Below are 13,705 nucleotides of genomic sequence, written 5' to 3' on the forward strand. Positions count from 1 at the left end.
TTCTGACCTGCTGTTAGATCCTAAATCATCCTGTTTTCGTGTTATACTAAGAAGAAATAAATCAACTCTGACCCTAAACAGCTGGAAGCAACAAACTAAACTTCAGCTCCTGCTGCTCGAAAACGTCAGTCACATTCATAAATTGTAATTCCTGTTAATCTGATCAGTCTTCACAGCAGCTCGGTTTGATTTTTTTATGGACATTTCAGTTTGTAGTGGATTAAACTGTCGAGCAACGCGAATGAGAAACTGTCTTTTGCTCTCTGTGATGTTTTTGGATTAATACTAGTTGTGAAATGTGAAGAAAACTCCTCCAAACTGGCTTGAACGACACTTTCAGATTAATAGAAAGGAATGCAGGTCTGAAACCGGACTATTGGAGATTTTCTGCTAGCCTACGTTAGCCCACATTAGCATAGCCAGACCGCGCAGCTGGTTGTCTTTGGTAGCAGCGATAATAAGAGCCTGAAACCAGAGAGAAAGCTCTTCCTAAAAGGCCTCTCTGTGTTCAGTTCTCAGTGATTTGCTTTAATTTAAATCCTTTGTCCCCATTTATGGATTCAGATATCAGCATTATGCTCCTATAAGCTCAATTCCTTCCCCCTGGTGCTGTTTCATACCAACAGCGTGATGCTTTTGTAGGGAAGAAGCCTCATTAGCAGCTCTCCTTACAGTCACCGTGGCTCAGCGTCCTACGTTGGACAACAGACCTCCTTGAGCTGAAGAACTCACCTTGATGCAGAAGGTGAAGTCTGCCGGAGCTCCGTACAGCTTACGGCTGTTCACCACCGTGTAGACGTTCAGGTCGTCCAGATCGGCCACGTACTGCAGGTGACGAGGCTCCTGGGTTCCAAAAACAAGCAGGTTTAAGTTAAAATCCTTTCTTCAATGAGTTTTATAAAAGCAGAAGCTGTGAAGTCGATGACGTCAGACTGTCTGACCTTGGACGAGCCCTTGGTGGAGCTGTAGAGTCCGGAGCGTCGCAGGAAGAAGTAGACCTTCTTCCAGGCTTTACGACTCGATTCTTTGACGTGGAGGAAGCCCTGGATCTCTGGACACGTCCCGGACCGCAGCAGGTTCTGACGAGGAAACACGGGAAGGCTGTTAATTGGACACGTGCTACATCTTGCAAATAAAACCTGACTGAGAAGAATGAACCTGAAGCAGCAGATCTGCCGTCGGTTTCCGTTCATGCGCTAAAGTTCATAAATCAGAGGTTCTACCTGGATGAGCTCCGACGACGTCATCCCCTTGCTGACGTCAGCGCTGTCGGAGATCATGTTCTCTGGGAAGAAGAGCTGCGAGAGGAAGGAGATCGGCGTCATTAGTCTCATCTACAAGACAAAGAAGCTGCTTCATCGTCCCCGTTTCAAACCAAACACACACCGGAATAAAACACACAGAAATTCTCCTTCATTTGAGATTATTTAAAGGTGGAAAGACAAACAGACAGAGAACAAAGTCAGTGTTCAGTCAGAGTGAAGCGTGAGTCAGAAACCTCAACAGATGTCAGACTTGAACCCTGAGGGGGAACAGATGCTGCCGTCTTTGTTTGTGAACACAGTCAGAGTTTCTGCAGGTTCTCACATTCAAGACTTCTAAAGAACACATCGTCTGGTTTAATGACGGTTTCACCATCACGCTGTCAGACATAGAAATACAGCAGAACTATAAGCTGCTGCGTCACGTTCTTACATGTATAACAATCAAACCTAATGATCTAATTAGTGCAGCCCTGTTTTTATTTTCAGTAAAATAACAGTAAGACATTTCAGAACTACATAATTTGTCTCTCAAATAACATAATAATCTTTATTTTTTTCTGATTTAAATACAGTAAAATAATTTTAATATATAGATTTGGCTTATTTTTTACGGTAAACCAGTAATTTCAAAAATTAATGATTTAATAGAATTTTACTATTTATCTGTAATTTGACAAAAGAAGAAAATCTCTAAAATTTAAAAAAAAACAAAAACAAAAACAAATTTTCAATCCTAATATACCTAATTTTACTTTTACACAACTGCAATTGTCTTTAAATAACAATTTTAAAAACATATATTAATTAATAAACTTTTCTGATTTAAATACAGTAAAAAAAATAAATAATTACAGATGTTAACGAGTAAAATCATTGGAAAAAAAATAAAGAGAAAATCTGTAAAATATTTTTTTCTTTTAAATAATAACACATATCTTTAAAATATTTTGTTGCTGATTTAAATCGAGTAAATTAAGTGTAATTTTGTGGCCTGTTTGTTTTCCTTTTTTTTTTTTACAGATTAACCAGTAATTTATTTCTTTTATTATTTCTTTTAAACTGTGATTTTACTACTTAGACGTAATTTGACAAAGCGGATGAAATTTTTTTTTGTAAGATATATATTTTTTAACTTAATACAGACAATTTTATTTTTATATAACTGCAATTATCTTTGATAATAATAACAATAAAAACAATAACAATAATAAAAAATAGTTTTTCTGATTTAAATACAGTAAAATAAAGAGTGTAATTTTGTCATATTACCATTTATGAATATACAGAATTTTGATGTAGACATTTTTGGCCCATTTTAACAGTTACCTCATAAATTAGCATTATGTTTTTCCAGTGATTTTACGAGTGAATATCTGTAATTTAACAAAACAGAAAAAAATCTGACAAACAACAGTAAAAAGTTTTTTAAAATGACAGACAAAAAGTATTAAAAAGGTCAGTTTTGGACGGTGCAGGTTCCCTCCGGAGCCTCGTGGGGGCAGCGTGGACACACTTTACTTCACCCGACAGTGGGAGGTTCATCAAAACCAGTTTTCAGAGCGAACCGTCGCCTCAGTTTAACAACGGAACAGAGTCGCTGTTATAAAATATCTGCAGCGTGAAGTCAGAGCGTCTGCAGCGACACGCAACCTGACAATCATCCACAACACAAACGACCATGACGTCAGGCTTTCATAACGTCTGCAGCTCCAACGTGACCTTTAATCACACAGAAGGAGGGATGCGTGCGTTTGAAATCTGTTGGCGCTTCAACAAACCGCAGCGTCGTACCATCGGCTTCCTGAAGAACTCGTACTTGGCGTAGTTTTTGCAGAACATGAGCCTCGTGTCGCCTTTCAGAGACCAGGTGGCCTGAACCTCCAGCACAACCTCGTGGTCCTCCAGGCATCTCTCTGAGGAGGCAGGACGTAGCCGCGTGAGGTTTGAACGTTTTATTGTTTGTGCCCCTTTTAAGCGGGAGTGCGGTGCAGTTTTACCTAAACCCAGCGAGGGATGCAGCTCCAGCAGAGCCCAGTTCTCCTGGTCGCTGCAGTGAGCCGTCTGGACCAACAGCTGACAAACTTCTCTGGCTGTAGCTCCACGAGAAACCCAGACCGAGCGGCTGTGGCTGTCCTCTCCGAACACCTTGACCAGCTGGAAACACATCATTTAATTTAGTACAAACAGCAGCATTTTAAAAACAACTTATGACTGTAATATGATGGACAGATTAAACAATATTAAAGCGCTGCAACGTTATTGTCTCGGTAGTTTGTGCAACATCAGCTTCTTAACATTCGAATATTTCACGTGCATCTCATATATTTAGAATATGACGGAAAAAGTTCAGTATTTTTCATCAGACATTGCTCATTGCTGCAGTAATTCGAGCACAGACAATCCCGACCATGTATTCACACAGCATATATGAGCATACTTACACGAGTTTGGACATTTCTGCAGTCCAAATCCTGTTTTTGACATATTATAATATTTGGAGACTGATTTCTGTGGGGCGGTTTAAAACATACAAAGGCTCAAAATATAATTCAGTTTCTGTGTAATGAGTCTAGAATAGATTCGAGGCCTTTACTGGTCACAAATGCAGAATAACACGCAGTGAAATGTGTTGAGCACCTGTTCCACACCGAAACAATAATAATAATAAGAAGAAGAAGAAGAAGAAGAAAGAATAAAACTAAATGGATGGATAGAAATAAGCAAAATAAATAAATCAAAGTGTAAAAACAGTGCAAAAAAATATGTGTACATACAAGGCGAAAGGTAAAGTAAGTAGAATATATATAATTGTCCATGTTTAATGAACTTTTTTCACCATATTCCAATTACATGAGATGCGCCTGTGCTTCATGATCATGTGTAATATTTTACTACTCAGAATTACTAACAGTATCACGTCTTTCTTTTCTGTTCTGGTCTCATTTACTCACTTATTTTTATCTGTAGTCATGTATCGTACTTTAATCTTATTGCTTCATTCTCATCTGTTGTTTTCTGCTCGTCCGTCTCTACAGAACTACAGATGCTGTAAACGATTGGAGTCAAATGTTAAACAGATATATAGATTTTTTTTTGTTTGTTGTGTTCAGATTAGATTTAGTCGAGCAGAAAATGTTCTAAAAAATTGCAAGATTTGAGATTAAACGACCCAAATGCTAATATTTCCTTCCTTCTCTCTCTGACAGTAAATTTAAATCATTTGCTAAAGGGAATAAAATACTATAACGTCTTAAAACAAAGCAAAACATGACAACAAGCTGAACAATCAAAGTTCAAGGAATAAAACAAATAGAAAAGAATAAAAAATAAGATCATTAACGACCAAAACATATTAAAAACAAGTACGTCTTCTTGGAAATGTCAATAAAGGAGGAACTTCATTGATCTTTATTAGTCCGAGTTGGGACCATTTTGAACATCTGGTCAAGAAGGAGCTCATCTGAACTGCTTCATATGTTGTTTAATCTACAGAGATGCATCATATTTTACAGAATAATGCATTTATCGTATACATGGTGGGATCGGAAAGTTCCAGCAGAGAGCATGTGATGCCGCTCCATCAACAACCGGCGTTAGAAATGTTTTCGTGACCATATTTGCATGTTTTTTGTGTTGCAGGAGCGCTGGGAGCAGAGTGTCGCTGCACAAAGACGTCGCTTCAACGGTAACGGCAGCCAAATTCAGGTCGGGTGCAGTTTGTGATCGCTGTAAGTCTCAGAGGTCACAACTTGTTTGTTTATTCTTTTATCCAATCTGGAAATAACCAAATTCAATCCAGCTTTACAAACATAACGCAGCAAAAACCTTTAAAACCCTCTGAAATGTGCTGAATTTAAAGTATAGATCTCAAAGATTCCAACAACTTTCACACATATTTGACTCGAGTGTCCTAAAAAAAACGCACTCAGTCTTTGATAAACACCGTTTTTTTCCTGAACACACGACATCCACTCCAGAGCTGATCTTGGCTTTGCGTCAACCTCATTTCACCGAAGCCAAGAAGCTGTCAAACAGTCATTTAATAGTATTTAATAGGCCCTGACACCTTCAGAGAGGGTTCTTCAAGTTCGTACTAATTTTAGCCCGACAACAGGGGCAGGTCTTGTTTACTCTTAATCCTGTTTGTGTCTCAGCTTTGTCTCTTCGGGTGAATCTCGGTGTTTACAACTCAGGTTTCGCAGCTAATCCTGAAACAACACGCAGCTCGTTTCCGTCCTCCCGCCCCTCCGGATCCTTCAGATTAAACCAAACCGGCCGTGCACGTCTCTGATGCAGCCGAGGTGAACCGGCGCAGGTCATGCGACGGTCAGGACGGTTTCTAACGCGACAGAGCCGTCGACGTCTGGATGCTGCAACACGCTTCAAAACACAACAAACCAGCCGGACCAGAACGCTGCAGCCGTCAGTCAGGGAGTCCCGACCGGTCCGACGAGTGTCTGCGTCAGCCAGCATGAATAACAGCGACGCATCCAGCAGGAAGGATTAGAAAAGATCATTTCTGTCAGGAAAAAGGTCTCAGTTCAATATCCGGTCAGCCCACTTTGAGTTATTTCTCTTTCTGTACTCAGCAAGGTGGGAAAGCACACATGAGAGCAGATATCTAGACGCTCCGACACACTTCTCTGCATATAACCTAAAAACTGAGATGCTGATTTCATGAAGAAGAAAGTCGTATTTTATCTGCCAATCCAAATCAAACCCGGTTTCACTGGTGACCTACAAACACTTCAACAGTCATGTATCTGTCATGGGATTTAAATGCTAATGTGAAGATAAACTTTTGAAAAGTCGCAAAATAAAAATAAAAAAGCAAATTAGTCGAGCTTCCATTAACTGCTTTGGGACTCTGGGAACAGACTGTGTAGTGTCGTCAGAAGGTGGCGCTATAGGGCACGTTACACATGACTGTAATAGACAATAACAAACCAGGCTGCTTGCTAGGAAAAAAATAGATTAATAAAAGAGGAAGAAGAAACTAGAAAAAACTTCTACAAGAGAAAAACAGAAAAATCGGGAGAAAAACAGCGACGCATCGAGGAAAGAGGGATTTAAAGATCATTTCTGTCCGTCCACTTTGGTTTATTTCTCTTTCTCTACTCTGGAAATAAAGCTGGCAAGGCTGGAAAACACATATTAGAGCAGATATTTTGAAGCTTTCAAACCTCAGACACACTTCTCTGCATAAGTCATATTTTATCTGCTAATCCAGAATAATCTGGTTCCACCGGTGACCTACAAACACCTGAACACACACAAACACACTCAGTCGCACAATTATCAAGTGTATTTCAAATCAACTTTTGAAAAGTGGCAGAACAAAAAAGAAAATGCAAATTAGCATGACCTAATTTGGATTGAATAATCTGCGTTGTGTCGTCAGAAGGTGGCGCTGTAGGCTACGTTGCACAAGCCTGTAATAAACAGTGACAGTTGTTGGCTGAAAAACGTCCATAAAATCACAAAATCTTGATAAATGAAGGAAAGTCTTGTTCACAATCAAGCTCGTTGTAGTTCATGCTTCCTGCCAGCTGCTATCGGATGTTTTTAACGCCATCTAGAGGCGACGACAAAAAAACCAGCATCAGTCGTGTGACTGTAACGTTTGTTAAATCAGAAATTATTCAAAAAAGGTGTCTCCAATACCGATGAAGAGCAAGAAGTCTTTATCGAAGAAGCAATCGTAGAAACATTCACCAGAGCATCACGGGAAAGAACGATTCCCAGCTCACCACAGTGATGAACTACATTTCCAAACGCATCTTTACATCGACACATATTCCACCTCCTGATCCAGAATAATGTGGCGTCGGCAGGATAATCTGGTAATTTCAGATGTTCCTCTTTCAGCAAAGGCTCTTCCAGAAAGATCCTGAAGGTGTTCCCAGGCCAGATGAGATACCTAAACCCTTCAGAGTTCTGGATATACCACAGGGTCTCCTCCTCATGGTGCACAAAACCTCCAAAGGAAGTCCAGGAGGCACCAAAGCAGGTCTTTTAAACGTGAAGCAGCAGCGACAACTACGAGCTTCGAACAGATCTCTAATGCCACGCTCAGACTGGTTTTGCAGATCTCGAGAAACGTTAAATATTCTCTAAACCCCAGACATGCAAACACTACGAGACCAGAACATAACACAGCCGGACAAACTGGAGAACGTTGTGAGGATTCTTGTTCTGGAGGCGGCGTAGCACCGTACGTGGTCTCACTGGAAACAGATGGAAACAGAATGGAGGCTGTGGTGCAACAAGTTGTGCAGCGAGGAACAAACAGAAGCAGAAGACTGAACAACGAGTCTACGTGACAAAATGCAATTAACTCCCAGTTTTAGCATCTGTAGCTAATGTTAGCCTCAAGTGCTAGAATGTTAAGTAGCACTTGGCAACACCGTTTGCTGCTCCAGGCGGTGCTAATAATCCGCATGTAAGCATCAAACCTGTCACAGGAGATTATCGAGGCAGCCCTGATGAGTCTGAGAGCGTTCAGGAGGTTGAAACCAGATCTGCAAAGGCCCGAATATGACCCAATAATCTGTCCTGAACATTGGTTTAAGGTCGAGTTCAGACACTTCACAGAGGAAGCTCGATTCGGCTGCTTGTAGCCACAATTTCAACCTTTCACTCGTCTTATTTTCAAAACTATTCACCCTGATCTGCTGCTTTAACACCTTTCACTCGTCTTGTTTCAGGTTTTCTTCAAAATGCTGCTGCAGAGATTGATCCCATTCAGACAGGAAACGCACCGATACAAACGGTCGACAACCTGTTTTAAATATCAGAAAAAAACCTGCAATGAGATCAACATAAACACACACAACTCTGTTGTTTCACATGAGATTTCCACATTGTTTATTTCCGTCTCGCCGCTTTGAAGTGAAGATGACTCTGATGACAGCTGGCGGGAATCAGAAGGGAGACGTTTTTATTTTTGGTTCTTCCCACTCAGGTTGATTTTCTGCGAGTTGTTATTTCAGTCGACGCGGTTCAGATAAGAGTCACCTTCACTTGTAGCTGAGCTGAACCTAAATAAAGTGTTTTAGAGGGAATCTGGTTGGAAAATCAACTGAACTGTGCCTCTGATTCACTGATTTGTTCATGTAAAAATGAAAACTGTTGTATCTTAGTGCAAAGATTCTGTCTGTCTAACTGTATTTACGATACAGATCACTCAAAACCAGCATGAATCTCACTTTCTGCTATTTTAAAAGTCATCTCCACGACTTAGCAGCCAGCAAGGACGCAAAATGTTGAAAGAAACACCTGCAGAGGCAACTCAGGGAGGAGAAAAACACCGGTACGTTGTTTGTCCAGGCAGTACTTTTTAAAAAAAATTAATTACACAACCCACGAGGCGACCGCGGCACGCCGACACGCTGATATAATTGCAGACATGTTTACTCTGGCAGCGTTTGTGATTGAAAATAAGGCGGCGCAGGCATGGCAACGCTGCCAGTCACCAACACCTGCTCTGTTGGCAAAACAAGTCAAGACAGTTTACAGCGTCGACCTGCAGATCTGAGCAGGTGTGAAGAGATCCGCTGCAGACGCTCCCGAGTGTCCAAGTAAAATCTGAATAAGAGCACAAAGTCTGCTGCTGCTCTTTATTTCTATTACTGACAACAAATGCAATGAAAAGGCCAACGGTCTGACGCTTGTGCGCCGTCTCTGGCCGATCTGTAGCAAACAGGAGGAAATAGTTTGAAAAGGCATGTTTTCCTTAATGGATGTCGGGAATGACCTGCTCTACGACCCGACTCCGGATAAGCGGAAGAAAATGAATGGATGGATGTTTTCCTTAAAGAAAATGGACCTTTTATCAGAGCTAGAAAAGGTTAAAAACAGAAAAAAACCAAATATCTTCAACTTTCCGATGGTCGTGCAGTTGCATCAGAAAAAAAAAAAAAACTACAAATAAATTAAAAATTGTGATATTTTGTGTCTCATTCAAAAAAAACCTACACAGACAAATCATTTGCACAAGATCCTGTGAAAAACAAACAATGAGTTGCTTCTTGGTGCCACCGAGCCGCCGTGACAGACTCACTTGTGGGAGTTTTGGGCTGAACTGCAGGCGGTGTTCACACAAAGCAGAGACAAGTATGCAAACATAATAAAGAAGTCAAATATCTAACACATGTGGATGCTAGTTGTTTTTTCCAGGACCAGTAGCATCAGTTAGAAAACAATAAAATACGTTGATTCCAGGCTTCTTCCATTTTTGTAAAATAAATTCAACTTCTCTTCTTTTTTTCTTTTCCATTTCTTCATGCCATTATAACGGTTTTATTGCACTTTATTTACTTCTATTCATGGTTGTGCTGTTTCTACAGAGGTGCAGGACTGCATATTGCATTAACACAGAAAGGAAAATAAATTTGATGGATAAATAAATGCAGAATGGTTCAAAACAGTGAACAGAGGAGCAAGCTGTGACAACATGTCCAACAGTTTTCCACGTGTCCACAGATGACTCCGTTTTTACCCCTCAAATTTTTGTTAACCAATTATTCAAGAAATTCAACTTTTGCTTCTAATTTTCTTACAATGTGCAGAATTCTAGCTGTGTCGCACTGACCCAAGGACATTCTGAGTTCTCTCTTCTTCTAGTCGGGGTTGTTCTGGTTCCACAGAGCTGCAGGACTTCATTGTGCAGCGAAAACTTTGACAAAGAAAGTCCAGAAAATGCTTCAAGTTCAGAGGGTTAGCTAGGATCTGGTTTGATCAATAAGACAAATGGAATATTTTTAGTCTCTTGCTTTAAACCTTGGAGCTTCTGTCGCCCCCTTCTGGCAGTGGGTGTACTTACACCAACAATGTCAACCCATGCTGTAATTCTTCCTCACCAAGTAAGTTTCTTTTGCATCTTCAGCGCCACAACCGTTTGATACCTTAGATTTAAGTCTTTTGAATCAATAAACTCCACCATGCTTCCATCTGCTGCGACCGAATCCATATCCGATGCTTCGACTACCGCTACCGGTGCAACAGTACAGGATTTGGCCACAAAACCGAGTCTGAAAACTGTAAAACACCTGCAAAAAACCTTAATCTGCACAGTGAGAACTCACTGGGTTTGAATGCAACAGATGGTAAATGATATGTCAGAGCGCTGCACTCGAGCTGTAACTTTAAAATTAGGCTTGAATTCATCTTTCAGAGAGAATCTAGTGAAAAAACACCATCACAGTGTCTCTGATCATTTTCATGTCAAAGGGAAACGAAGACGGCGAATAAAAGAAGCCGCTTTGCTTTACAGAAAACAACAACAACAACATATTCAAAGCAAAGCTCACAGCTCCGAGGAACACAGTAACTAGACACTTGAGAGCTGGTGTCTGTCCAAAGTGCAGCCTGCATAAACACTCGGAGATAAAGCGGAGTTGTAAAGCGGCGGCTCGCTAACAGGACTCACGTGTTTGTCGGTCGACTGCGGCGGCAGCGAACTAATGAGCACCGGAGACTTGGAAGGGCTGCACAGCTCCGGAAAGGGGTTTGGGATGGCGGGAACGGAGGAGGACAGCGACGTGACGCCTTTCGACCTGGAAAAAAAATACCGTTAAATGAAGAACAAAGCCACAAACACACGATATACCATCAAAAGACAAGTCTGGTATGAGCCCAGTTTTCTTACTGTCAAGAAAACATCAATAATTTTATTCTAATAATGTGTGTTCTTGATATTGAAGGAATCACAAACTGTGGTTGACTTTGAGCATCCAGCCTCCACAAATACTCACAACAGCATCAAATGTGTGAAAACACTCCATCAAACGCGCGACTTACTGCAGTTTGAGTAACGTTTGCTAAAAAACTCACAAAACAGAACAACACATTTTGATGATTCCCTTCTTTTGTGACATATTACGGCCTTGCAAAGTTTATTAAAATGGGCGACACGAAAGCGCCACTGAAGTAAAGCGAAAACATGTCAGTCGCCCCCTAGTGGCTGGTTGTGATACTGGTCAGAAGTAGAGTTTATCCAAGTTAGTTAAAGCAGCATTCATCTACTTCAGTTTTTCTCTGTATTCTATATATATATATACAAAATGTTGACAGCTCGGGAGCTCTGGTTTGGTCTCCACCAACTCATGAGAAGAATAAAATCTGGTTCTTTAGCTGCTGAATGCTGCAATACATTTACCAGCTAGTCGGTAGAAACTGTGTGGATGGTACTGTGACTTTTTAGCTGCTCATTATTCCAGAAACACATTTCCATCTCTCATAAAGCACTTTAACACTTTCAAAACAACTCCATCACCTCAAGTGAACATAGAAAGTCAATCATTGAGTCAAAATCTCAATGTTTTCTTTAACTTTTTAGTTCATCAGTCGTACTTTTCAAGTTTCAAAAAACACCTCAAGTGGGCACAAAAACTTTTCTTTTTTCTTTCTTTTTTTTGCATAACTGGGGCAGTTCTTGGCAAAGCTTCTCCTGCATCTTTCACCTTTTCAGTTTATTTTTCTTGTCATTGTTCAAGAAACGTTTCCCATGAAGGCGATTAACTCTTTCTCCAAAAACCACCTTACATGAGCAGAGAAACTATTCTTTAGTAAATTTGGGGCAGTTTTGCTGAAGTTTTGCTGTTTTCTTCATGCTTTCGGTTGATCAGTCTTAGTATTCAATAAAGGCTTCTAAAGCCGCTCATTAACTCTTTCAGAAAATTCAGAAACCACTTCCAGTGACCACAGACACTTTTCTTTTTGCAAAATTCTGGACTTTTCCCCCCCCAAAATCTTGCTGTTTCCATTAACGTTTTGGTTGATCAGTCTCATTATTCGGTTTTCCAGTGAAGGCTACGGACTCTTCTCCAAAAAACTCTATTTTTTTGCAAAATTAGGGGACATTCTGTGTCAAAACTTTGCTGTTTTCATGATGCTATCTTGGTTTAAAGAGTCAAAAACCACTTCACTAGAGCATAAAAGTCTTTTTTTTGTGCAAAATTATGGACTTTTTCTTCAAAATGTTGCCATTTCCATCAGCTTTTCTCCTGCAATGCTTAAAATGTGCATAAAAATAAGTTATGGAATTTAGACTGACGGCTACAGTGTTGATTTTGGTCCATTTAACATCGATTAAAAACATAATCATGGAAAAATCTACAGTAATTTCAGCCTTATGCTAGTTTTTTTAACTGTTGCATGCTCACAGAGTGCACGTTGGGGAGAAAAAGAACTTAAATAATCAAAATCCAACAAGCTCTTTGCACATTTCTTGAACTTGTATTATCTTGTGGCTAATTGTTTTCCCTGCAGAAACACACATCAGGATGAATTAGGATTAGTTCTCAGGGAAAAAACTGCTGTCTTTGTCTTAATGCATCCATCAGCTGAAGGCAGAGGACACTCAGCAGCTCAGCAAAGGAGACCGGGAGTTAAATCAAACCACGGATCTCGGTGCCGACGGCTCCCAGCCCACTCTGCAACCACAGCTTGATCACCTGCGTCTTTAAGACTACGAGTATCGACGGTCTCGGTAGAAACCGGTCGCTTCCACAAACATCAGATGACTCGCAGCCTGTTGTTGAGTCACCGACTTGAGTCAACATCCACCTTCAGAAGCCCGATGAGTCATGGCCGCCGCGTGGACTGAATCACCGGTGAGCAACCTTATAGTGGTGGTTGTGTTTCCTGGTCCTACCTGTTTGAGGCGATGAGGATGGGCTGGGAGCGGCGGATGGACGGCGAGTCGCCCACCAGAGGAGCCAGAGTCAGAGTGGAGCCTCCGGACGCCTCCTTCCTGTCCGAGGCCTCGAACACTTCGGTCCAGGGACCTGCGACCTCCATCATGTTACCTGGAGGGGAAGCAGGAAGTCGCAGCGTCACAAGTCAGCTCACGACAAGTCGCCGCTACAGTGAAAGGCTGCTAATTGTCCTGTCGTTACCTTATTCTCATTCAAAACTTTCATGATCAGTCTTTAACATAAGGACTGAAGTCACACTTTACTTTACAGGTCCCACATTTCTAGAATTTTCTGGAAACTTTCCTTTTAATCACCCCAAAAATGAGCAATTTAGGTCATTCCACCTCAATTCAGCAAAATTCTAAAAACAGTTCCAGTCGACCGTCTCATATTTGTCTGATTTTTTTCCGTGCAAACACATATTATTAAGTGAAACATGTCAGGTTGTTGGACAGAGGGGTTATTGCACCGTTTTCTTCGCACCAAACTGGGGAGCAATGTTTGAAGAGCCATAACTTGAGAAATAATGTAGCTGGAGTCCTGATATTTGGCAGAACCATTGGTATGTACGTATGGTCTGAAATAGTGTAACTCTGCTTTGATAGAATAATACAAACCAGTTATATGATGGAGCAAATTTGATTTAAAAAAAAAATGGTTTCTTTGATTCCAATTTTCCACCAACTATAAAACCTTTGTTTTACACTCTAGGAGGCTGGAGGTTTTTTTTCCCCTGTGATT

General features: G+C 40.8%; 1 protein-coding gene across 1 annotated transcript in view; it reads right to left on the reverse strand.

Annotated features, from left to right (window-relative positions):
- Positions 1–13,070, reverse strand: part of grb7 (growth factor receptor bound protein 7) — a 20,581-nt gene extending 7,511 nt beyond the window's left edge. The window contains exons 1-7 of the mRNA XM_008291497.1: positions 12,922–13,070; positions 10,696–10,822; positions 3,263–3,419; positions 3,057–3,178; positions 1,224–1,298; positions 942–1,079; positions 733–843 (exon numbers count right to left, since the gene is read on the reverse strand). Coding sequence (XP_008289719.1) covers positions 733–843; positions 942–1,079; positions 1,224–1,298; positions 3,057–3,178; positions 3,263–3,419; positions 10,696–10,822; positions 12,922–13,070 — 879 coding nt within the window. The remainder of the gene's footprint in view (positions 1–732; positions 844–941; positions 1,080–1,223; positions 1,299–3,056; positions 3,179–3,262; positions 3,420–10,695; positions 10,823–12,921) is intronic.
- Between the last annotated feature and the right edge of the window lie 635 nt (positions 13,071–13,705).

Source organism: Stegastes partitus, unplaced genomic scaffold (genome assembly GCF_000690725.1).
Source record: "Stegastes partitus isolate 25-593 unplaced genomic scaffold, Stegastes_partitus-1.0.2 Scaffold746, whole genome shotgun sequence".
Taxonomy (NCBI): domain Eukaryota; kingdom Metazoa; phylum Chordata; class Actinopteri; family Pomacentridae; genus Stegastes; species Stegastes partitus.